This window comes from Daucus carota, chromosome 5, assembly GCF_001625215.2.
Source record: "Daucus carota subsp. sativus chromosome 5, DH1 v3.0, whole genome shotgun sequence".
In the NCBI taxonomy this organism is placed as follows: domain Eukaryota; kingdom Viridiplantae; phylum Streptophyta; class Magnoliopsida; order Apiales; family Apiaceae; genus Daucus; species Daucus carota.
The window spans coordinates 676,547-701,314 of NC_030385.2; the positions used below are offsets into that span (position 1 = coordinate 676,547).

The window sequence follows — 24,768 nt, forward strand, 5'->3', positions numbered from 1 at the left end:
TGTGTGTTAGATATCACTATATGAGCGAATAACCCGTTTAGCCACTTTACCCGCATTTTACCCATCTTTCACCCGTTTCCCATGTTAATCAGCTCACGGGCATGACCCGTTTAGATAACATAACCGGAATATAACCAGCTGCCTAAACCATATCTGAAATTTGCCTTCTTTACCGACATCCAATGCTACTCCCTCCTTCCCATTTTAATTGTCCAGTTTGACTTTTGAATGGTCAAATTGACCAAAATTTGACGGAGGTTTACACCCTTAGTATAATTTTAAAAACTAAAAAAATTTATATCATTATAAAGTACATACAATATATTATAAAACGTAATTTTTACTTTTTTAAAATAATAACAGTTTTGTTCTACATGCTTGGTCAAAAATTGGTCAATTTGACCATTGAAAGTCAAAACAGGACAATTAAAATGGGAAGGAGGGAGTACATTAATGCAGGTTGGGAGTTAATCACTATATTCTTAACGAGCGAATAACCCGTTTAGCCACTTTACCCGCATTTTATCCATCTTTCACCCGTTTCCCGTGTTAATCAGCTCACGGACATGACCCGTTTAGATAACATAACCGGAATATAACCAGCCGCCTAAACCATATCTGAAATTTGCCTTCTTTACCGACATTCAATGCTACATTAATGCAGGTTGGGAGTTAATTTGGTAAATTTTTGTATGAAGATGGAAATTACATGTAATCAGGGATACATGCTATTCATTGTGAATTTCATTTCAAATTTCAAATTGAAGTTCATCAATTTAGTTGGATGAAATCGTCTATGTTTCGACGTCTTGATTGTTAACAAGCGGACTCCCCTCCAATGGATTTATATTCGCAGCATACTCATCGGAAGGATGCAAATACAGGTTTCTGCACACCATACACACCATTCCATACTTTATCAGTCAGGGAAGTCTGCAAATGATTTCTCATTTATTATGTAATGTTTGTTGCATTCTATATTTCTGTATATGAATTCGTATGCAGTGTACATGTTTGATGAAATTTCCAAGAGAGATAAGCAATAAAAAGGGTTTGGGGTCAGTGAAAGATTTGGTGGCAATGGCCAACGAAGCTTGATAAGAAAGTGAAGATAGGGCAGCCTATTATTGTTCACTTCCGAGCTTCTGGTGTTATGCTTTTAAGTACCGTGTTCACGTTTTTTTTGCTTTTTGCCATTGATCTTTCCCATTACCATTCTCTCAATGATTCTCATCATAATCTCCGTTTATTAAGTATGTAGGCATACTCAATGGATGATAATAATCATGGCTCTTCTGGACAAGGTGTATTGCCGGTGGTCAGTCTCACAACATCGAGTTCTAAAATCATTAGTCCATTCCCTTGATTATTGCTTTTATATGATGTTATATATATTGAGGTCACAAATGCACTAATTTGATATTATTATCTTTCTTTTCTAGCTCAGAAGCATGTATACAATTTTAGATTTAAAGCGTCAAGGTTGCTGTAATGCTCTGGATGCTTATCTGCAATAGAGGGTGATAAACATGCAAATTTGTGGTAATGGTCACGATACTCAGTAGTATTGATAATTATGATATGTAATATATGTCATGTATCAGTATTTTGCAAGTGACAATTAAAATAGCACGCGCTAAAGACATTCTTAACATGAAAAACATAGTCCACAAGTAGACATCCATGTTCAACAGTTTGTTCTCGGATGTTCTTCTTACAAACATATCTTTTTTTACAACAGCCGCGTTGTGTGAGAATATATTTCTAACTTCTGGACTTATTAGTTTTGTTATATTTATGTTTGTGTGCCTTCCACACACTGGAGCATATTTAATTTCTTTTTATGTTTCCAGCCAGGTAGCCATGGGCCTTTGCTGAGAAAAGTACAAGACGTTTTCAAGGAAATGAAAAAGAACAAAACGGTATGATCGTCAATAATATAGGTTGCAAAAACAAGAATGTATAGACATCATTGTTCTTTTATTCACAAATTTTTTGAAATAATAACATGTATGCATAAAGAGTAGTATGCTTTATAGGTTAAATTGTCATTGACGTGGTCCATATATCAACTCACTTTTCTAACACAAAGACTCAGGTTATAATAAATAAACTCTTCTTGGATCTCAGAGGATAATTTGATGTTCTAAGGATGAGTTTTTTTTTTTGCCTTTGTCGTGAACTGCATTTTTTGTTGCTCCATGGATAAATCATGCGTAAACGCATACAACTTGGACCATTGTCCCCTTTTTCCTCTCAAAAATGGGAGTCTATCGTGTTTTTTTAAGGGATGAACAGTTTACATCACATTGTGTGTATATATATTCATCTGTCTTATTGTAGGCATTGTTAGTGGAATGGCGTCGGGAGTCATTATTTTGGCCAGGTCCGACAGAAAAGCCAAGACATTGGCGATTTTGAAAGAGAATAGAAATACCAATGTAGTTGCAGGTACTTTCCACTCCAGTTTTGATGATATGCATGAGGTTTATTTATTATAAGGTTATGTTAAGCAGTATGATTAAAGCTTTTTTTTCATTTGTTTCCTTAAAGCTTCAATGATCTTAAAAACATAATATATCATATGTATTAGTAGCCACTTGGACCATTGTATAAGAGCCAAACATAAGAAAAAATATGATCTTGCCAGTTATCTGTATATTGGATAAGGAATCATGACATTACGGTTAGATAGACAAAAGAGGCAAACATTGTTCCTGAATCCAGTAACAAAACTAGACTACTTAAGATATAGCAAATATATTCCTGTTATGTCTAACCCTGAAACAAAGAACCTGTGACTATGTGATTGTAAGTTTTTATCGGTCTATAAAATGGTATAGGCTCCAGATTATTAGAAGATTATCAGTAAATAATGTCACTCTTCAGTTTTATAGACCAAACATAACTATGTTACTTTTTGAATCCGCATCAGCTATCCCCGTTAATCGATTAGCCTAATTATACTCATATTATTATGATTTCTAACTATAATTAGTTTAAGTTTTGTTAAACCAATAAGTTGAAATAAACTATAAACTACAATTTGCACTCAGTTATTTTTGCAGACTGTTTTTCAAATCTGACCGTAACTGCTGGCCTCAAAAATATTCTGATACCCCTTTCATCAAAAACCAAGTAAAAGCAGGTATTAATATTGTATACATTGTCAGATACTATAATTATAATTAGTTCTGAAGACTATCAAGAACTGTGTTGGACTAAAAGACGAAACCGATGAATATACTTTATTTCCAATGTGTTCAGATTAGTATTTATTTTTGCGGTAGAAAAAAGAATCATGTTTAAAACACAGATTGCTTAGTTTGATTTCTATCAATAAAATTCATATTTTTAGCATGTCATCGCGTAAAGTATTTCAGTAGTTATGTGATTTTAAATTTCATAATTTATAGATAAAAGTAAATATATTTTTGCTCTTTTCATAAAGCATTTAATTTGAAAATGATATAAAGTATAAATAAGAAAATTCAAAGTCAATTATAATTGTGAAATTATTTTTTTAAGAAAAACTAATTTATTGAATGAATTTAGTAGTATTTTTTCCGTGTATACTGATTGCATTATTATTTTATTTATCATATTTTGTGAGCTTTTTTTGAGAAAATAGTTTGGGAGACTTACATGTTTTATTTTAATATTTTACTTTCTTTTATTTATCTATCATATTTGTTCCGATATCAATAAGAATGACTTTATAAAATGACTATACAAAAGAGTTCAAAATTAAAAATTGAAAGTTGTTTAAGGTATATATCAATTAATACTTTTTCCTAGAAATAAATAGATTAATTGTTAATAATTTATACCAATTCAAAATGAATGTGAGGACCACTCTTTTTCTCACTTTGTTTCAAATATATATTTTAGGAAAAATATATGAAATGCTTCCTGTTAATTTTAAAATGAATGTGAGGATCACTCTATTTCTGCTCTATGTTTTTTTTTTTGCAAGGCACTGACAACTAATAACTCATGTCTCATGTGGTATTGGCCTTGGCCTTATGATAAGAAAAGTTATTTGTATTATTTAAATTAGTGTCAAAAAGTAATTTATTATAGCACCGTAGCAGCTGCCTGATAAGCTCACTTTATTATATATATTTTGTCTAGCAGGCACCATAGCAGTTACCTCATATCCTACGCCTGATCAGTTATTATTCTGCAGCTATTGAATCCACTGAAAAATCAAAACAAGCCGCTGCAAAAGAACTGAATGAAGAGGCGAAAGACCTAGCGTCACAGGGTGATGAAAAAGCACGCTAATTAGCATCAGCTTCTGTTGAAAGCCTCTTGGCTAAAGCCAAGGACATGAGTTCAAGCTTCTCTTGGGACAAGTTGAGTTCACAACTTGCAACTGCAGTTCAAAATTTTTAGGAGGAACCAAGATTTAGAGTGCTTGAGTTCAGGGACAGTCCAGGGCTCAGAAATTGCCTTCTAAAAAAGCAGTCATGAAAAAAGCCCTTGCATCAGAAAGGAAAGAGGCCCCCAAGCCAAAAGCTGAACAAGCAGAGTCTTGGTGCTGGTGATGAATGTATTTGCTGGACTTTTTAAGCAGGAGACTATCTACGTTGATGATGATTGTGGAAAAGATTAGTATTTTTTTCAGTACACACATTTCAGCTCGGACAAAGGATATGATCACCTCCATACAGTTGGGTCGTTTTCCTGTATAGTGCTTAACTGCTTTCGCAGCGCTTCTGAGCTTCTCAATTTATTATTTCACCCGATTGACGCACTTGAAAAGATAATTGTCAGAGGTCTTTATTTCTTAGAGATCAATATTTAATTTTCTAAATCAATTATGATTTGCTTCTGGTGTTGATGTCTTTGTTTCTACTGCAGATATAGAGAAAGGGGCATGCATCATTCTTTTGATTCGGGATGCTGGCTGCATCATCCTGGTATTTCAAGATAAATAGGTCAGTGACATGCAACTTCTCAATGATGGTAAATGGAATGATGTTCCGCATATGCGCCATTTCGTTATTATCAACTTAAGCGTCAAACTCACCACTGTATCCACATGTTGGAAATTTTATAGAATCACATAATTATATTCAGGCTCAAAATGCTCGCATATTTAAAGATATATTTTATCATCAAGCATTAGCCTTTCAAATGTGCAAACTCTGTATCAAGGTTTGAACTCCATTGGTATCCAGGTTCTGAGATATAATACTTACTCTTTGAAACGCAATCCGAGTGAATCGAAAGAAGGTTGTTGAGTTTCCGTTTGCTAAAAATATCTATTTAAGAGGTCTTAGGTGTACTGTAGTGGCCAGCTTTAATTTATTGGCTGCCTTTCTATTCTGTGGTGACTGTTTTCTGTATGTTTATGTTGGGTGTTGGGTTTTGTTTTTTAGTATGCATATATTTTTAATAATAACTGTAAGCATTCAAAACTTATAACAGTAAACTGATTTGGTAATATTTTACATAAAGTTTGCTGTTATGTTTTGAATTTGAAATCATTCAGAATCACTTCTATTATGGTATTTTATATCAGAAGCTAAGAAGATTTTGAATGGTGGCAACTTTCAGGTTCTGGACGAGGAAGAGTATTTGCAGCTGCAGGAAGGGGAATGGGAGGTGGAAGTGGATGAGGCAGCTCTGGTTGGGGGAGAGGAAGCGGCAGAAGCTGCTGCAATGGTGGATGCTGGAGTTTTGGCGGCTGATGATCCTCTTGCCATCGACTAATAGGAATCTGCAAATCTGGTGCATGCATGCTTTCTCCTCCCTCTACAGTTCCTCTTCTTCCTAATCTCAGTTTAATTAGTTCTAATTAGCTATTAAATATTTTGTTAAAGCTTGCTGGATTTGGATTTGATTGGGTCTGTAAGGGCATAAGCCCATTTTATTTTGTTGCGGATGTTTGATAGGGCAAGGCCCTGGATTTTTGGTGGTTTGCTTGCATTCCATCTATTTAGTAATGAATCCCTGCTTATCAAAAAAAAACGAAGATTTTGAATGGTGGTTACCTGCGGTTATTTCTTGGATCTTTGTGAAAGGGATTCTCAACCTAGATGAGCAAGTATGATCTTTTAGTTTGTTTGTCTTTTAGTCTCCATTTTAAAACTTTTTATGGTGCTTTTTTTTTGTTGATTCAGCTTTTGGAGGAATGTGATATATGTGTGCTGGATGGTACTTTCCCTTTGTAGCTGCAGTATATGCGTGTATGCTTACAGTTTTTTTTTATTTTTTATTTTTTATTTTGGAGAGAGGATCATGTTCATCAACTTATTTTTTATCTTGATGTTGTTAATTAATTGTTGAAATTAGCATAATATTAAATTGATTATTTAAAGATTTTTCATGTTTCATATGCACAACTTTGTTCAGTTGTAGCCAGAAATTACACCCACCGTTCTCCTTGATATCTTGAACAGGTTTCTGCGGTTTTTGTTCAGTCGATAGAAGTTCGTACTGCATTTTTGGAGGTTTTTTTTTTTCTACTGGCAGTATTGTTTGATCAATTATTTATCTTAATCTGCATGTTCCTCTGTGTCTATGTAGACAAAAGTAGTTTTTTATTATATGATCATATATCTAATATCTTGCACTATGAATTATTTTCTTCCTGTGCTCATCTCTTTTGGTCATATAATATCAACCAGTTAAAGACTTCGAGAATCACGAAGTAGAAAAGTAATCTACATTATTACTACTAAACTGAAGAAGACATTGAAGTGAGAGATGAACAAGCTATAGAATCTAGAGAGAAGAAAACTGTATATTGAACTCAAGAATGTTTTTGGTAACTTGTAAATGAAGCTATACTACAGGTCTATATTTATACAGCACTACTCATAGTAACTGAATCAGTTACAGCTCGTAAGGAGCTGTTTGGCTAAAAGGAATAAGCAACTTCTGTTTTATCTGTTGACTAGCACTTGCACAATGACTATATATAGTCTTGTTAGCCCCCCTTTGATCGGACATCTGCTGACCTTCTTCTTCTTCAATTTCTGTAATGACTGCTTTGCCTTTGTTTTTATATAGTTCTTTATTCCCCCCTACCAGAGGCGAAGCAGTAGTGGTATATGTAACACCCAGCTGTGACAAACAAAACCAGTGAGGCATCTTTCCAAGCCCTTTGGTAAGTACATCTGCCAAATTGTCCCGTGACCCTATCTGAATAACATTGACTATCCCATGAGCAATTTTCTCTCGAATGAAATGAGCATCAATTTCTATATGTTTAGTTCTAGCATGGTACACAGGATTAGCAGTGAGGTCAACTGCAGCCTTATTATCACAAAACAAAGTGGTAGAACCAGATATAGGCACAGTCAACTCTTGTAACAACTGTTTGAGCCACATAATTTCGCAAGAAGCATCAGCTAAAGCTCTGTATTCCGCTTCTGCGGAACTACGTGATGTAAGAGTTTGCTTCTTTGCTCGCCATGAGATTGTAGCAGATCCTAGTAAGAAACAATATCCACCAACTGATCTTCTATCAATCACATCACCTGCCCAATCACTGTCACTATACCCTTTGAATTCAAGAGAGTTATTGGATGGGAAAAACAAACCATGTGTCATAGTGTGTTTGAGATATCGAAGCACCCTTCTAGCAGCTTCCATGTGAGCAGTTCGTGGTGCATGTAAAAACTGAGACAATGATTGCACTGAAAAGGATATGTCTGGTCGAGATGAAGTAAGATATAACAGTTTACCAACCCATGTTCTGTACTGAGATGGATTTTCTATTAGCTCTCCAGAATCAATATTGTCAAAAAGCTTGACATGTGGAGCAACTGGAACTGAGAGAGGTTTGCATTCGGTCATAGATGCAGAGGCAAGTAAATCAGTTATAAACTTTTGCTGATTCATAAAAATCCCTTTATCAGAACGATGAACTTCAATGCCCAGATAATATTTGATCGGACCCAAATCCTTAATGCTAAATTGCTGATCAAGGCGTAGTTTCAGAGACTTGATAGTATCCATATCATTCCCTGATATCAGGATGTCGTCGACATAAACAACAACTGCTATAAAAATAGAACCCTTGGTATATGTAAAAAGAGAATAATCAAGCTTTGACTGAGAATATCCTGCCTTGATTAAAGAAGCATTAAGCTTAGCAAACCATTCTCTGGAGGCCTGTTTTAGGCCATATATCGACTTATTTAGTCGACAGACTAAATGAGATTGTGAAGGTGTAAAAGTATATCCAAGAGGTGGTTGCATATACACTTCTTCTGTTAAATCCCCATGCAAAAAGGCGTTGTTAACGTCTAGTTGTTCAACATACCAACCCTTAGCTGCAGCTATTGCCAATAAGGTTCGAACAGTAACTAATTTGACAACAGGTGCATATGTCTCGTGGTAATCAATCCCTGCTGACTGTGTGAACCCTTTTGCGACCAAACGAGCCTTCAAACGTTCCACATTACCATCCGGCAGATATTTCACCTTAAAAACCCATTTACAGTCTATAGTACGTTTGCCTTTAGGTAATGGAACTAAGGACCAAGTATTGGTAGCTTCCAGAGCCGCCAGTTCCTTTTGCATTGCTTGAATCCATTCTGGATCTTGAACTGCTTGATGATAATAAGAAGGTTCAAAAACAGCATTGGCATATGCTACACAAGTCTGTGTATCTGGATCATATGTGTGATGACACAAATGCAAACTGAAAGGATCTGATTCTGCAGGTGCAGCTGAGTGATCAAATACATCTGGTGCTAAGACAGAGTGACTAGTACCAGTATTACCAGTGCTGACCATATGTGTACCAGGAACATGATAATCATGCCACCATGAGGGCCGTTGTTTTGCTCTAGTGGACTGCCTAGTATCAATTGCAGACACTTCGGGCACAATAGGAGAAATCACTGGTATATTCTGACTAGAAACAGCAGTATCTATAGGAGAAATAATAGGAGCATTCTGACTAGAAACTGCAGTATCTTCAGACACGGTTGGACTATGAGAAGAATCCATTAAAGAACTACTTCGAACTGGAGAAGAATTATCAAATTCTGGTACAGTATTATGTGTTGTAGCAGAGTAATTCAACCAGTTAAGAAAAGTGTAAGAATTTGCTGAGGTAGCCTGAGTATATTTGGACTGTTGATTATGGAAATGGGTAGTATGTGACTGAGACACAGAAGAAGTAAGATGATAAGGGAATATATGTTCATGGAATTTGACATGACGACTCACAAATGTTGAGTAATTATCCAACCTTAATAGCTTGTAACCTTTCTCCAAATATGGGTAACCAATGAAAATGCATTGGATTGCCCTTGGAGCCAGTTTATCAGAGGAGTGAGTAGAAGAGTAACATAAACAACCAAATGCCTTAAGACTCATATAATCTGGAGATGTTTTATATAAGATCTCAAAAGGACTTTTGTTGTTAAGCACCGGAGTTGGAAGAATATTAACAAGATAGGTGGCAGTGAGAAGGCATTCTCCCCAATACTTGTGAGGAAGACCTGCTTGAAACCTTAGAGCTCTAGTAAGCTCCAGTAAATGCTTGTGCTTACGCTCAACTCTAGCATTTTGCTGAGGAGTGTAAGTACAAGATTTCTGATGTTGAATGCCCAGTTTGACAAACATATCATGAAAAGAACTGTTTAAAAACTCACTACCATGATCTGTTCTCACAGCCTTAATAGTGGTATTAAACTGTTTATAAACAAAAGCATAAAATGCCTGGAATTTAGCAAACACATGCTGTTTACTAACAATAAGAAATGTCCATGTAGCCCTGCTACAATCATCAACAATGGTAAGGAAATATGGACAGCCTTGGGTGGTTGCTATGTGATATGGACCCCAAACATCCATATGGATCAGATTAAAAATAGCAGTAGCATGAGAACCACTAGATTTAGGAAAAGGTAACATTGATTGTTTAGAAAAAGGACATATAGGACAATCAGCAGTACAATCATTTAAAGATCCAACACATGTGATGTGTTTCAGAACAGAATTAGGTGCATGGCCTAATCTTAGGTGCCAAATTTTGGAATTAACAGTTGAAACAACATTGGAAACAACATTAGAAACAACAGTTGAACAAACAGCCTGCTGTGGAAGACAAGCAGTAGATTGACCTTGGGAAGTTGATTGTGTGAGATAGTACAATCCTCCCCTTTCAACACCAGTTGCCAGAATCACCTGGTTCTGGTCCTGAAAATGACACTGAGATGTAGTGAATTGTACAGTACAATCACTATCTTGAGTCAATTTACTAACAGATAGTAAATTGCAGTTGAAAGTAGGCACTAAAAGCACATTTTTCAAGACAAGATTTGGAGTTAAATGTACTGTGCCTATCTGATTAACAAGGATTGTTTGTTTATTAGGTAAAGCAATGTGAAATGGCTGATGTATAAGACACAGATTAGTCATTAGAGATTTATCACAGCACATGTGATTAGAGGCTCCAGTGTCTATAATCCATAATGAACTCAAGAAAACAGATGCAGAAGAGAGCATGGAAAAGGAATAAACCAGACCTGCCATAGCAATATGATCTTCAGGTGTTGAACCACCAATTCCAGTTCCAGATTTGCTTCCCTTCATAAAATTCATGAGCTGAGACATTTGCTGTTGTAGGCTTTCCAGAGTTGGTGTAGTACCCTGATCTGAACTTGTGTTATCAGATACATCATTGTTACCAACCATATTAGCAGATGCCTGAGGATAAGGCCTAAAACCTTGAGGTTTGCCTCTGCCTGACCCTTTTCCTTTAGGTGGATAGCCTATCAACTTATAGCAATTCTCTTTCAAGTGCCCATCCTTGTGGCAATAAGTGCATTTCAGCTGTTTCTTGGCATTGGCATCAGCTTGGGACTTGAATCCACCAGTGTTTCCTGATTTTGCATTAACATTTCCCAGGAATGAAGTTGAAGCAGTGAAAGATCCTTGCCTTTGTTTTTCTTCCTGTTTAATCATAGAAAAGGCTTGTGGTAGTGTTGGCAAAGGATTCATCATCAAAATTTGTCCTCTGGCTGCAGAGTAACTATCATGAAGTCCCATAAGGAACTGAAGCAATCTCTTTCTCTGTTCCCTATCATCCTGCACCTTGTGTGACTCACACTTGCAGTTAGGAATAGTACAGATCAAGAAAGGTTCCAAAACAGCATATTCATCCCACATATTTTTCATTTTGTGGTAATATAATTCCACAGACTTGTCACCTTGCTCCAAGGTATGCAAATCTTTCAGAACTTGGTACACTCTGTGCCCATTAACAGAAGAAAATTGCTCATGCAATTCATACCAAACATCCTTAGCAGAATGGACATAATCCATTCCATTGCTAATCTCATCAGAAATCGTGTTCAGTATCCAACTGATGCACATATCATTCACTCTCTCCCACTGTGCTCGTAGAGGTGAATCAGAATCAGGAATAGGAAAAGTTCCAGTCACTATTCCTAACTTGTTCTTGGCTGAAAGAGCAATAGTAAGAGATCTACGCCAAGGTCCATAGTTCTCTGCTCCAGTTAATTTCTTCGAGATAAGAATCATACCAGGATGATCCACATTTAGCAAATAAAGTGGATGTTTATTCGTGTTGATGATGTTATCAGTATCAACTTCATCTTCAGCATTAGGAGTAGGATTATCGATATTCGCAACTACATTCGCATAAGAATTTCTAGCCATACTTCAACAATTAATCCAATTCCAAAGCTATAAACTCTAGATCATCTCAATAATGCATGAAATCAACAATTCACAGCAACAAACACATACAATCTCAACAAAATTGCACAAGAAAAGCTTACTGTACGGATGGAATGAAGAACAGTACGGATAATGATGAAATCAAACCCTAGAATCCAAGAAACTGCAATCGAATCAAATCGCAATCGTAACGCCAGTGATCTGTGCTCTGATACCATAAAGACTTCGAGAATCACGAAGTAGAAAAGTAATCTACATTATTACTACTAAACTGAAGAAGACATTGAAGTGAGAGATGAACAAGCTATAGAATCTAGAGAGAAGAAAACTGTATATTGAACTCAAGAATGTTTTTGGTAACTTGTAAATGAAGCTATACTACAGGTCTATATTTATACAGCACTACTCATAGTAACTGAATCAGTTACAGCTCGTAAGGAGCTGTTTGGCTAAAAGGAATAAGCAACTTCTGTTTTATCTGTTGACTAGCACTTGCACAATGACTATATATAGTCTTGTTACCAGTACTTGAGGAATGTGATTGAATACATGTTGCAGGTATTAGTAGTAATGATACTCTATTTAAGGTTTACTTTCTCTGAACACTTTTTATCAAAAACATTTGCTTCTGGAAATGTGTACTTTTTTTATCAGAAATCTTGATTTGTAAGTGGTGTTTGAAAATGTAAATGATAGACCTGTAATCTCGATTTGTAGATGGTGTTTGAAAATGTCAATGATAGATCTATAATCTTTTCGAGTTTTCACCCAGAAGCAGCTTTGCTACTCCAAAAATGCGGAGCACTTATCCTGTATATTTTCAATCTCAATTTGGTACAATCTATGCACATTATTCTGCTAAAAGATTTGTCCACCAGGTTTTCTTCCTTACAAACGGAGGAACGGAAAGTTACAATTCCGTGAGAAGGAATTTCCCGGAGGCAGCGCTGAAATTTTGCTTAAAAGATTCTCGGAAGTTAAAGATGTATATAGAAATCCTGCAGCAGCAAGCAAGATAAAGAAATCAAATCTCTACCTCTTTACATATGGGAAACTGAAGTAAGTTGCTCCATTTCGGTTTTTATTTTCTCCTTCTCTCCAAATATTAGGTTCAGTTGATGTCATTAATTTTTTTGACTTGAATTATTCACTTCACAGTAATGTGCCAGACGCAGTATATATCCAATATATGATAGGAATCGAGGGAGTTACTGTTGATTTGGTTCAAGTAATTACATAAGCTTTTTCCGAAACAATTGACTGAAAAGCAGAAAAGAAAAAAAAGATCGATTATACTCAAATAACGGAAAAGCCGGAATTTAGTAAAAGGGAAAAGGGATTCATATTTGCTGAAACTCATCCCGGAATATTCATGAAATATAGGAAATTGTGCGGTTGAAACTCATGGGATTGTCTCTGAAAGATACTGATTGAGTTAGGCTGGTCATCGAGCATTGGCGTGTGTTGTTGAGCTTCCTTCAATCCAATTGAAATGGTTTTTATTATTGGGATTAACAATTTAAGTTGGGGGAAATTATTTGATTCCTGCGTTTTCGTAGTGAGTCAGTGGTGTTTGTTAGGAGCTTCTTTTTGAGTGGGTTTTAACTCCTTTGTTTTTTGTCGTGTAATCTGGAGGCTTAAGGTGTTAACTTTGTGGTTAAAGTGCTTCTTATTTATTGATGATAGGAATTATGCTTCTAATGATATTTGTTCCCAGGTCTGTTGCTCTTTGATGCACTGCTGGGGTTTCTCTGGTCTTTTCGGGTGCATATGGGGGCGAGTCATATTGAGTATCAATTTTGCAGGGGGTCTGGGATCAGGAAGGACTCAAAAGTGGTGCTCTATAAATCCAGTGCAATATATCTTCCCAAGACTATTTGGGTGCTCTATAAATCCACTACCTTAGTGCATGGCTGAAGGTATCAAACAGATGATTATCTGGAGGTTACGTAGAGATCGGTAACAATCTTCAAACCATATCTCTTATATGCACGTTAAATAAATTCAATAAAAAATCATTCACCCCGTTATTTCCCCCAGTTTCAGCCCGGAAGATGAATATATATGGTCAAATTTTGCTTCTTGATGGAACAAGAACTGATTGGAGTGTGAAGGTGCAAGTTAAAAGATGTGTCCATCTATCTCAACTTCTGAATAGAGAAAATTAGTCCAATATGTTGAATTATTCAAATTCTACGAATGATTCTTATTGCTCAATTCAATATTAGAATAGAGTTTCTTTGATATTTTATATTATTATACTGATAAGATTTTATGTCATTCATAGATGCATACTTCAAATTTAGCAATGCAAAGGCCTGTCATAAGTTGGAGTTAACCAAGTGCCATTTGATATTCCGGAAGCTCTATGTGATAACCTGCTAGAAATTTTAGAAAGCTGCATTACATAGTCGGCAAGAAATTGTATATTGCACCAACTTGATTAAGATTTGTATTTTTTAGTTAATGTCAGTAGTGTACATGATTCGTTGGGCTATTCTTAATTATGTTGTTAAAATGATATACTTTTAATAAATTTGTTAAAAGTATAGTTGAAATCACAATAAAACATGACCTATCAATTATTTGTCCAAATGATGTTTGTGACAATTAGGATAATCTCAACTTAATAAATTCTAAAAGTGTTATATTCGTTATACAGCGAATTTTTTTCAAAAATATACTCTCATATGCAAATCATAAAATCAATATAATTATTTGACTATATTTTATTAAATTCCATTTTTTCATTTTATAATGTTTAATACTCAAAACTCAACAAGATAATTTTATTTATCGATAACAGACAGGGTTTAAGCACACATAGCGGGCTCATCAAACAACAAACTCTCAGTTACATTACTGGGAATGTTGTCACCTGCCACATCAAGAAATCTTCTTGGAAGTGGTTGTATTCAATATGAAATCAGTCACTATCTGCAGATTACGAAATAGTTATATCCTTATTTCATATTGATACATGTAATGAGATTTTTTTATCGGTTAACAGTAATTTGATTGTATAACTGAATGAATAATTCGAACATATCATTTAATACATTGAGCACTTCTTTTGGATGTTGGTTTGAGTTCCAGGTGATTAATACTGTTCTCCCATTCCATTGTTTTATTTTATTTTGAAGTAGCCTTATCAAAACATGGATTCATATAAGAGAATGTATTAAATAATATTAATAACTAAATCAGCACACATGCTAAGCTCTATTTTTCCGATTATGAAAGCATTACAATGTAATAACATTTTTGTGATAATCTAATATTGCACACAACATTCTTAATAAAGGTTCTGCAAAAAAAAAAATCAATCAAACCAAGCCACTTAAAAATGGAGCAAATTCCATAATTTTTACATTTTTTAATGTAGATTTTTCAGAACTTCACATGACAATCTTATTTATTAAAATATACAGGGTCCCCGCACGCGAAGCGCGGGCATAATTCCCTAGTTATATAAATGCACCAAACATAGTGACATGCTTATCGGGCTCTGGCTTGATTAAAAAAACTAGATTAGTCCTTGGACATATGTCTGGCTGTTGTATATTTATTTTTGTCAATAATAATATTTAAATTTGTTGAAAGATATTTTTAGATACGTATAAATAATAATATAGGTCAAATATATATTATAAGTAATCTTATTTAAATTGATAAGTGCAGGTTTATAAATAATGATATTTATGAAATAAAAGAATTTGAGTAATGGGGAAGAAAGAGAATTAGTGGGAATAAGGGAAGAAGTATTTAATGAGATTGGTATTAGATAACATGACAGTTTGGCACATGAGTAAATAAAATATAAGTGTGACACATGTCCAGAGGCGGATCTTGATAGGGGCAAGAGGGGTCAGTCGACCCCCCTTAAATTTTTGTTATTAATTTTACATAATGTCGTGCAACGGTAAAAATTTACATAATCTGAATATTAAATTTTTGTTTTTTATGTTATCATATTGGTATCCACCATTCTAATCAAAGTGGACATGACTTATTTATTTTGTTAAACGGTAAAAAATTTTCCTGTGTTTATTCCGATTAATCATCATTACAAAATATTATATGCGACCCCCCTTATTTTCGGAGCTGGATTCGCCACTGCACATGTCTAGTTTTAAATTAGAGTTTGACATGTGTCCATTTTAAAAGAGAGTAATTGAGAGGCTCACACACAAACATACAATCTCTCTCTGTGTGCGCGCGCGCACACCACCATACACACAATCACAATTTCACCCCCACACACATACATACATCACAATCTCACAATACAATACGATCTACTACTAATTGAGTGTCTCTTTCACACAAACACATACAATCTCTCTCTCTGTGTGTGTCATAATTACAACACAAAAACACAAAAACAAAATGTAAATGTACACGTAATTACACATACAATTACACTTACATACACATAAAATGTAAACACAAACATACACATACAATCACCCATGTAAATGTCATAATTACAACATAAAAACAACTACTCATAAATCATGATATAATCAAATAAATATCTACAATAACAAAATGTAAATGTACGTAGATCTGCATATGGCTATCATTACTATGATTATTGATCAGCAGAAACATATTGAATCATCAAGCATTATTTTGAAAGAACATTACCTCATTAAATGCCAAAGTAGATGAAACTCAAATCTAAGCGTAAATTAATTGACAATTAGCTATAAGAAACATAAATTAAGATGGAATAGACATCATTATGCAAAAACAAATAAAAATGAATTGAGCATGTTATATCAATATTATCCATCTAGATTCTGCAATTGAATTGAAACAAAATGAAATAAGGCTATTCCTTAGCTGCATATAAATATAGGCTGAAGAAACTTAAATCTCAAACAGATGTGTGTGTGCTCAAACGGATGTGTGTGTGAGAGAGAGAGATGATAGAAGGAGAGAGGGAGAGAGATGATACAAGAAAAATTATTCAGATAACATAAAGACAATAGAAATAGAGTAATGGAAGAAGGATACACTTGAATGTGAATGACGAAGAGACAAAAACTGACATTATTAGACAATAAGATTCTATACAAGAACCATCAGAGCCAAGTCATCGCAAATTTTAAGACAGTTAAGAAATTTGTCTCCCATTTACATAATTAAACTGGTGTTTTCTGGCAAAAAGTAAAAGAATGGAAGTATAGAACTTAAAGGTTTACTGAAGTAAAACTATTGAAACCTTACAACAATGCAGGATATATCATCGCTGATTTTCCTAGTACGAGCCCACTATGTTTATGCCAGCCCCGGAAGGCAATTTCTTGTTGAGTATTTCTTTGCAAAGTGAATATGAGCCAATAGATGAATTTTTTAAAGTATCAGAACACTTTTAAGATTACATCTGCATGTGCAAGTTATCTTTTCTCTCTGTCTTAGTATATTCTATAATTTCTCACTTGCGCGAAGGGCGTTTTTTCCACTTTCTTATATGTAACTGGATTCTTTTATGTTGTGTTAGTGTTCTGGTTCAAAAATAAAGCAATATTTTAGAGCTCGTTCGGATGAATGCTTGTATGGAGTATCAAAACTGGTATCCTTAGCTTATAAATACGTATCAATCTTCTTGATTTCCTTTTACCGGCTCAATTGATATTGAAGATCATATGTTGTGCAAAGTTTTAGCAAGTAACATGCGCTGCTCGATTTCATTCTTCGGTGAAGATATATATATATATATAGGAATATATATATAAGATGCGGTGAATGTGATAATGAAACATCATTCAAAATTTGTGATGCATACATTACCTATATGTTATTGCTGCATGTTTGCCAAAGTCTGAATTTGAAATGCTCAACAAGGCTAGTAAATATATACAGGTTCAAAACCATAATTAATTGATCTTATAACTGTGTCTATTACCAACTGAGTCACTCTGCTAACTTCTGCCCACTTCTGATCTGGTAGCCGCCCAGAATATTTGATTCCCTGAATTAATCTACTAAGCTCTTGTACCATCCTAGCCTCTTGCGGAAGCTCACCAGTATCTACTTGAACTTCTTCAGGTTTTACATTCCATCCAATGTGCATATCTACAAACTTTGCACCTGATGTGTATTTGAATGATGCAGAGGTCTCCTCATAGGGGATTATAAAGTCTTCGAGATGAAGAGTTCCATTGGAGCCAGAAATTGTCAAATCCATGGTCTCGTGAGCAAGGAAGGAGCAGAAGAATGTTGCAACTATTTCTTCTTTTTCCCAGTGCAAGGAGGCAGTGCAAGACAGAAGGACTCCATCTGAATTTCGGACAACAGAAGGTAACGCAGTTACTGTTGTAGGTAAATTATTATTCATAGCCCACAGAATGCCTCCAACGCAATACCAGCCTGCATCCCCTAATGCACCCAGGGAGTCCAAATCTGCTTTGATACGTACATTATTCTCAAGAAATCCTTGACCACCAACATACGACGATGAACTGTATATCTGATAAAAGAGCAAAATTCTTTAATCACACGAGCATCTGCTAATGTAGTGTTGAATGCTGATATTACTTGCAAGTAGAAAGTGCCGTTTTTTTAGATTTATAATTGGTATTCTTTCGCAAAGAGTGTATCTTATGAACAACTGCCTAATGACTAGAGAGTTCATAATATATGGGATCTGAAGAATTACTCTGATTGATGCCGGCACAATATAACAAATTCCTGCAGTATCAATATACAATGACAAAGGAAACCTAGAATCAATTAAAACCCGTAAATCTTAAGATTTCCTTTTCCATTTGTGGCTTATTTATCATCCCCAAATCAATCTTAATTACCTAGTTGTAAGACTACTTAGTAATTGATTGGCACTTATCAGAATGTTAACGTAGCACATTCGCAAAATTTTCTGATTATAAATGGACTAGAATAAAACCTTGATTAATCAATAAGCAACGATAAATTATCATTTGAACTACAGATTTCAGCGACTAATCATAATAAATTAATAAAATTCAGCAGTCCCAGGCATTATTTTAATATGTAGTTATCTATTTCCTAAAATAATGAATAAATATTTTTTAATAGTCGGTCAAAAATTAGTCAATTTGACTTTTCGACAAACAATGATATCTCCAAAAAGCAAGAGAGGACATGTAAATTGGGACCGAGGGAGTACCGATTTGACTTGACCAAACAGCTTGGAATCAGAGAGCAACTCCTTCATTTTCGCAGTCCTGGGATGATGATACCACATACTCCCATCCATGAACTGCACACCGTTGGATCGACAAGCTTCTAATATCCGATCAAGCTGAGTTGCATCAAGGGCTGTGGGTTTCTCCAGCAACAAATGCTTCTTCTTTTCAGCATGTTGGGATTTTAATCTCAAACTTGTCATTTTTATTTTAAGTTAATATTCTGTTTTCTGCAGTATCTCCAGCTGGAGTATTAGTGTGATTTGCTCAGCTGGCTTCTAGCGTTAATATAGGATCGTATAGAATAAAACAGTAGTGTTGGAGTCTGTTTAGGAAACTAGATAAATCAGGTCCTAGTTTTATGGCATTTCTGTCGAAAGTTTTTACATATTTGTATCTTGCATTGGCACCAGAATAAAGTAGTTGACATTGGCAAACAAGTCTGTGTGATTTTGATTCTTTCAGTTTATCAAAAGGCTTTTGTTTTTATATATAAGCTACACTTGGTATCAGAGCAGGAAGATTCTAGTGTATGTCAAAGCAGTCGACGATGGAGATGAACAAGCTGAAGAGTAGTGGATCGATTGGATTGAGCTATCCAATGTTAGCCAAAGAAAACTACACAGCTTGGTCGATGAAGATGAAGGTATTCATGCAAGCCCAGGGGGTCTGGTGCGCTGTCGAGCAAACGGATCCAAAGGCGGCTGTTGAAGAGAAGACTGATAAGGTTGCCCTGGCTATGATTTACCAGGGTATACCCGAAGAAGTGCTGTTGTCTCTAGCTGAGAAGAAAACGGCGAAAGAGGCCTGGGAAGCGATCAAAACATTATACCAGGGAGCAGATCGTGTGAAGAAAGCAAGAATTCAAACCTTGAAGTCAGAGTTCGAGTCATTGAGTATGAAAGAAAGTGATCAACTTGACGATTTTCACATGAAACTGAATGCTCTTGTCACAAACATAAGAGCCCTGGGGGAAAAAATGGAGGAGTCATACGTGGTAAAGAAACTACTTCGGGCTGTCCCTCAAAGGTTCTTACAGATCACGTCAACAATGGAGCAGTTCGGAAATTTAGAGACCATGTCGATCGAAGAGGCTATTGGTTCTCTGAAGGCACATGATGAGAGAATAAGGGGGAAAATAGAACCAAAGGAAAGCCAGTTGATGCTAACGGAGGAAGAGTGGAGTAAAAGAGATAGAGAAGATAAAAAACTCCTTCTTACCCGGGAAGAATGGTTAAAGCGGACAAACAAAGGAAGCCAGGAGGGATCATCAGGCTACAAGAATCGAGGAAGTCGTGACAAAAGTAAAATAAAGTGCTACAACTGCCACATCTACGGTCACTTCGCAGCAGAGTGTCGAAAACCAAATCGAGCCAAAGATCAATATCAAGAAGTAAATATGGCTGTAGCAGAAGACAACGAACCTGCATTGTTGTTGGCAAAACATGAGAAAAAAGAATCAAATCCTGTGCAACTTGATGAAAACAGGGTGACGCTTTCGTTATTGACAAAAAATGAAACAAAGGTTAGTGAAACAAAATTATGGTATCTCGACAATGGAGCAAGCAATCACATGACTGGTTTTAGATCCAAATTCACTGAGCTGGATGAGAAAATAACGGGACAGGTGCGTTTTGGTGATGGATCATCAGTGAAAATTGAAGGAAAAGGGACGGTTATGTTTGTATGTAAAAATGGAGAGGAGTTTGCTCTGCATGAAGTGTATTACATACCAAGCCTCCAAACAAATATTGTCAGTATTGGACAGCTATCAGAGGAGGGCAATAGAGTCGTGATCAAAGGAGAATACCTGTGGGTATTTGATCAACAAGAAAGACTTCTTATGAAGGTCGAAAGATCTCAAAACAGGCTTTACAAGTTGATGATTGAAACTGGAAGCAAGAAGTGTTTAATGAGCAAACAAGATGAAGTATCAAGACTGTGGCACTTGCGGCTCGGACATGTCAATTATCAGGCCTTGAATCTTATGTCTAAGCACCGGATGGTGAATGGAATGCCAAGAATAGCCCAGCCTAAGACTGTGTGTGTTGGTTGTCTCATGTCTAAGCAAACCAGGAAACAATTTCCTACCAAAGCTAACTACACAGCAAAGATGGTGCTGGATTTAATTCATGGTGATTTGTGCGGGCCAATTTCTCCCCCAACAGCAGGAGGTAACAAATACTTCTTTTTACTCGTTGATGATTACAGTCGAAAGATGTGGGTCTATTTTCTAAAAAACAAGGATGAAGCTCTTAACGCCTTCAAGAAATTTCTGGCTTTGGTTGAAACTGGGTCTGAGAGGAAGGTGAAAGTGTTTAGAACTGACAGAGGAGGGGAGTTCAGCTCGAATGAATTCAAAAACTTTTGTGAAGAGGTTGGAATAAAGAGGCACTACACAGCCCCGTACACACCTCAACAGAACGGTGTGGTTGAGCGTAGAAATCGTACGGTAGTTGAAATGGGAAGAAGTTGTTTGAAAGAAATGAACATGCCATCGATAATGTGGGGAGAAGCAATCAGACACTCGGTGTATCTCTTGAACCGACTGCCTACCCGTGCATTATCCGGGAAAACCCCATATGAGGTGTGGACTGGGAACAAACCTCACGTTGGCCACATAAGAGTTTTTGGTTGTTTAAGTCATATGAAAATTCCTAGCTGTCAGACATCAAAGCTAGACGATCGTAGCAGACAAGTAATCAACCTGGGAAAGGAACCAGGCACAAAAGCATATCGACTCCTGGACCCTACGGAAAATAAAATACTTGTTAGTAGAGATGTCACTTTTGAAGAGGAAAAGGCATGGCCCTGGAATCAGTCTAAAGGTGAAGCTAATGAACAGACGCCACAGTTTGCAGTTCTGGAGAGCCAAGAGAGTGATGGTGAAAATCAGACGAGCACCGAAGGAACATATGCAACTGATAATGATATGTCACAGAACCTTGCTACACCAGAAGCACGGTCACAAGGGTTGAGGCTAAGTTCTGAGAATTATGACGACAGTACAGAACCCAGACATACCAGAAAATTGACAGACATCTACAATGACACAGAAGAAGTCGAGTTGGATGAGGAGTTGTATCTCATGGGTGTCGAGGAACCTGCAAGCTTCAGACAGGCTGTGGAAGATCGAGAGTGGAGAAAGGCTATGGAGAAAGAAATTGAGTCGATTGAGAAAAATAACACGTGGGAGTTGTCTACTCTGCCAACCGGACAAAAGGTCATAGGTTTGAAATGGATTTTTAAGCTGAAGAAGGATGCAGACGGAAGAATTGTGAAACATAAAGCGAGACTTGTCGCTAAAGGGTATGTTCAAGAGCATGGGGTAGATTTTGAAGAGATTTTCGCTCCTGTTACTCGGCTAGAAACTGTTCGTTTATTATTGGCTCTGTCAGCTAAAAACAACTGGGAAGTCCATCACTTGGACGTGAAAACAGCGTTTCTCAACGGGGAATTAAAAGAGGATGTATATGTTGCTCAACCAGAAGGTTTCGAGAAGGTGGGAAAGGAACATCTAGTTTACAAACTGATAAAGGCCTTATACGGATTGCGTCAAGCCCCTCGAGCCTGGTATGCAAAACTGAATTCATGTTTAGAAAATCTTGGGTTTACCAAGTGTCCATATGAACATGCGGTGTACACGAGAAAGGAAGGAGGTGAGACCTTGATCATAGCTGTCTACGTAGATGATTTGTTGGTCACAGGCTCTGACAAAGATTTGATCGAAATGTTTAAAGAACAAATGAGTAGTAATTTTGAGATGAGCAATCTTGGCAGGTTGAGTTACTATCTGGGGATTGAGGTGAAACAATCAGAAGGATATATAGAACTGAAACAAACTGGGTATGCTCGGAAAATTCTCGAGAAAGCTGGAATGAATGATTGTAACCCTGCAAAATACCCGATGGATCCAAAGGAGCTGTTAACCAAGGACGAAGGGGGGACAGCAGTAGACGCTACTCAGTATAAAAGCTTAGTCGGAGGGCTGCGTTATTTGGTCCACACACGACCGGATATAGCCTACTCGGTAGGAGTTGTGAGCCGTTTCATGGAACGACCAACAAAGTTACATGTGAATGCTGTGAAACGAATTCTGAGGTATGTCAAGGGTACTTTACAGTTTGGTTTGACATATTCCAAGCAAGGAGGAAATAATGTTTTGCTCGGTTACTCAGATAGTGACTTGGGAGGAAATCTGGATGATAGAAAAAGCACAGGTGGAGTAGTATTCTATTTGAATGAAAGTCTCATTACATGGGTCTCGCAGAAGCAGCGCTGTGTAGCATTATCATCTTGTGAAGCGGAGTTCATGGCTGCCACATCCGCTGCTTGTCAAGGAATTTGGTTACGAAATGTTTTAGCTCAGATAACTGGAGAAAGCATTGGTCCAGTAACATTGTGCATTGACAACCGATCAGCCATTGATCTAGCAAAGAATCCTGTGTTTCACGGAAGAAGTAAGCATATTGATATACGGTTCCATTTTATTCGAGAATGCGTGGAACGAGGAGAGGTCATTCTGAAGCATGTTCCTAGTCATGAACAAAGGGCAGATGTATTGACAAAGGCTCTGACGACAATCAAATTTGAGAAGCTGCGGAGTTTGCTAGGTGTTGAGAATCTCACAAGACAAGTTTGAGCTTAAGGGGGAATCTGTTGGGATTTTAATCTCAAACTTGTCATTTTTATTTTAAGTTAATATTCTGTTTTCTGCAGTATCTCCAGCTGGAGTATTAGTGTGATTTGCTCAGCTGGCTTCTAGCGTTAATATAGGATCGTATAGAATAAAACAGTAGTGTTGGAGTCTGTTTAGGAAACTAGATAAATCAGGTCCTAGTTTTATGGCATTTCTGTCGAAAGTTTTTACATATTTGTATCTTGCATTGGCACCAGAATAAAGTAGTTGACATTGGCAAACAAGTCTGTGTGATTTTGATTCTTTCAGTTTATCAAAAGGCTTTTGTTTTTATATATAAGCTACACTGCAGCCAGAACAGCCCATTCCAAGTGAAGACTTGTGGGCAGGGGCATATAAACAGCGTCCACTAAAGGGTCATCCAGCAATTCGCTGTAGCTTCCATAGATCACCACTTGTTGGTCTGAGTAGCCATTTTCGGTGGCAAATTGCTGGGCTTTTTCTAAGGATCTACTGGCAATGGCGTAAAGGGTTGAATTGGGAGACATTTTGATGGCTCTTGACACTTTTGTTGCGGCCTTAGCACATCCCATGATTCCGAAACGGATCGCTTTTGTATGCTCGGCCATTGCTTTTGTGATGAGAGTATGTTGCTGTGTTTTTTGCTGCTTCTTTGCTTGGGTAGTGGAAGGGACAGTGACTCAGTGAGGTTGATATAGTTGGTTACTTGGTTGATATAGTTGATACGTGTGTTGTTTTGTGCCTTTTGTTTACAATGAATTTAGTAAACTATACTTATAAATAATGCACGATTGGAAGGGTGAGTTTATCTTTTGTTGTACCGAGAGATCCGAATAATTCGACTCCGGCTGATCGAAAAATATTAGGACATATACTAATTTGTAAGGTATATAAGCCTGCATTGTAAAAAAAAAAATATTTATGCATATAAATATAATATGGGTCCGGATCCCTGGCATATAAATACCAGGAACCGTTTAACGCTGGAGATGGGAATCCTCGTCCAGCGCTAAAAAAGCGCTGAACATGTTAAGATTTTAATATGATCTTGGCCGCTGAATATGCATCCAACGGCCCAAAATCTGTAGGTCAGTTAACTATATACAGCCATTAATGGCTATGGACCGCGACCCAACAGGATATTCAAACAATAATTCATCATTTTTAAGACATTAAATAAGGATATTCAAATTTTTTTGTGCAATTACCGTTTTTTAGTATGTGTAATATTTTCAAATGTAAATTTTTTTGACGTTT

The 24,768-nt window shown here is 36.4% G+C and overlaps 2 protein-coding genes and 1 long non-coding RNA gene across 17 annotated transcripts; 2 read left to right on the forward strand and 1 right to left on the reverse strand.

The window, feature by feature from the left end:
* The first annotated feature begins 471 nt into the window (after positions 1-471).
* Positions 472-14,250, forward strand: LOC108224074 (glycerophosphodiester phosphodiesterase GDPD2-like). 15 transcript variants are annotated; one of them, XM_064092995.1, is made up of 12 exons: positions 472-1,318; positions 1,443-1,542; positions 1,854-1,922; positions 2,344-2,451; positions 4,138-4,781; positions 4,867-4,943; positions 5,566-6,197; positions 6,411-6,461; positions 12,555-12,735; positions 13,394-13,635; positions 13,723-13,790; positions 13,964-14,250. In XM_064092995.1, the coding sequence occupies exons 7-10, from the start codon at positions 6,152-6,154 to the stop codon at positions 13,407-13,409; spliced, it is 294 nt and encodes a 97-aa protein (XP_063949065.1). In that variant the 5' UTR covers positions 472-1,318; positions 1,443-1,542; positions 1,854-1,922; positions 2,344-2,451; positions 4,138-4,781; positions 4,867-4,943; positions 5,566-6,151; the 3' UTR covers positions 13,410-13,635; positions 13,723-13,790; positions 13,964-14,250. The 15 variants fall into 15 exon arrangements, 13 of the variants coding, with proteins under 13 accessions (XP_063949065.1, XP_063949060.1, XP_063949059.1 ...); XM_064092990.1 differs by having other exon boundaries at positions 13,717-13,790; positions 13,964-14,247; XM_064092989.1 differs by having other exon boundaries at positions 5,566-6,055; positions 6,132-6,197; positions 13,717-13,964.
* Positions 14,251-17,431: 3,181 nt separating this feature from the next.
* On the reverse strand, positions 17,432-24,119 carry LOC108220769 (uncharacterized oxidoreductase At4g09670). Its single transcript, XM_064094552.1, has 3 exons — positions 23,843-24,119; positions 18,833-19,026; positions 17,432-18,154 (listed from the first exon to the last, which is right to left on the reverse strand). The coding sequence occupies exons 1-3, from the start codon at positions 24,117-24,119 to the stop codon at positions 17,531-17,533; spliced, it is 1,095 nt and encodes a 364-aa protein (XP_063950622.1). The 3' UTR covers positions 17,432-17,530.
* Positions 18,884-24,299, forward strand: LOC135152998 (uncharacterized). Its single transcript, XR_010292421.1, has 2 exons — positions 18,884-19,026; positions 23,843-24,299. It is a non-coding gene; the product is annotated as an uncharacterized LOC135152998 (long non-coding RNA).
* The last annotated feature ends 469 nt before the right edge of the window (positions 24,300-24,768 follow it).

Coding starts and splice junctions, on each gene's coding strand:
- LOC108224074 (XM_064092995.1), top strand. CDS start 6,152: ATGTGTGCTGGATGGTACTTTCCCTTTGTAGCTGCAGTATATGCGT. Junction 6,198..6,410: donor TGTAGCTGCAGTATATGCGT/GTATGCTTACAG, acceptor TATCTTGAACAG/GTTTCTGCGGTTTTTGTTCA. Junction 6,462..12,554: donor TTCGTACTGCATTTTTGGAG/GTTTTTTTTTTT, acceptor TTTGTCCACCAG/GTTTTCTTCCTTACAAACGG.
- LOC108220769 (XM_064094552.1), bottom strand. CDS start 24,119: ATGGCCGAGCATACAAAAGCGATCCGTTTCGGAATCATGGGATGTGCT. Junction 19,027..23,842: donor CTTGGAATGGGCTGTTCTGG/CTGCAGTGTAGC, acceptor TAAAATCCCAAC/ATGCTGAAAAGAAGAAGCAT. Junction 18,155..18,832: donor TGTTTGGTCAAGTCAAATCG/GTACTCCCTCGG, acceptor CTCTTTTATCAG/ATATACAGTTCATCGTCGTA.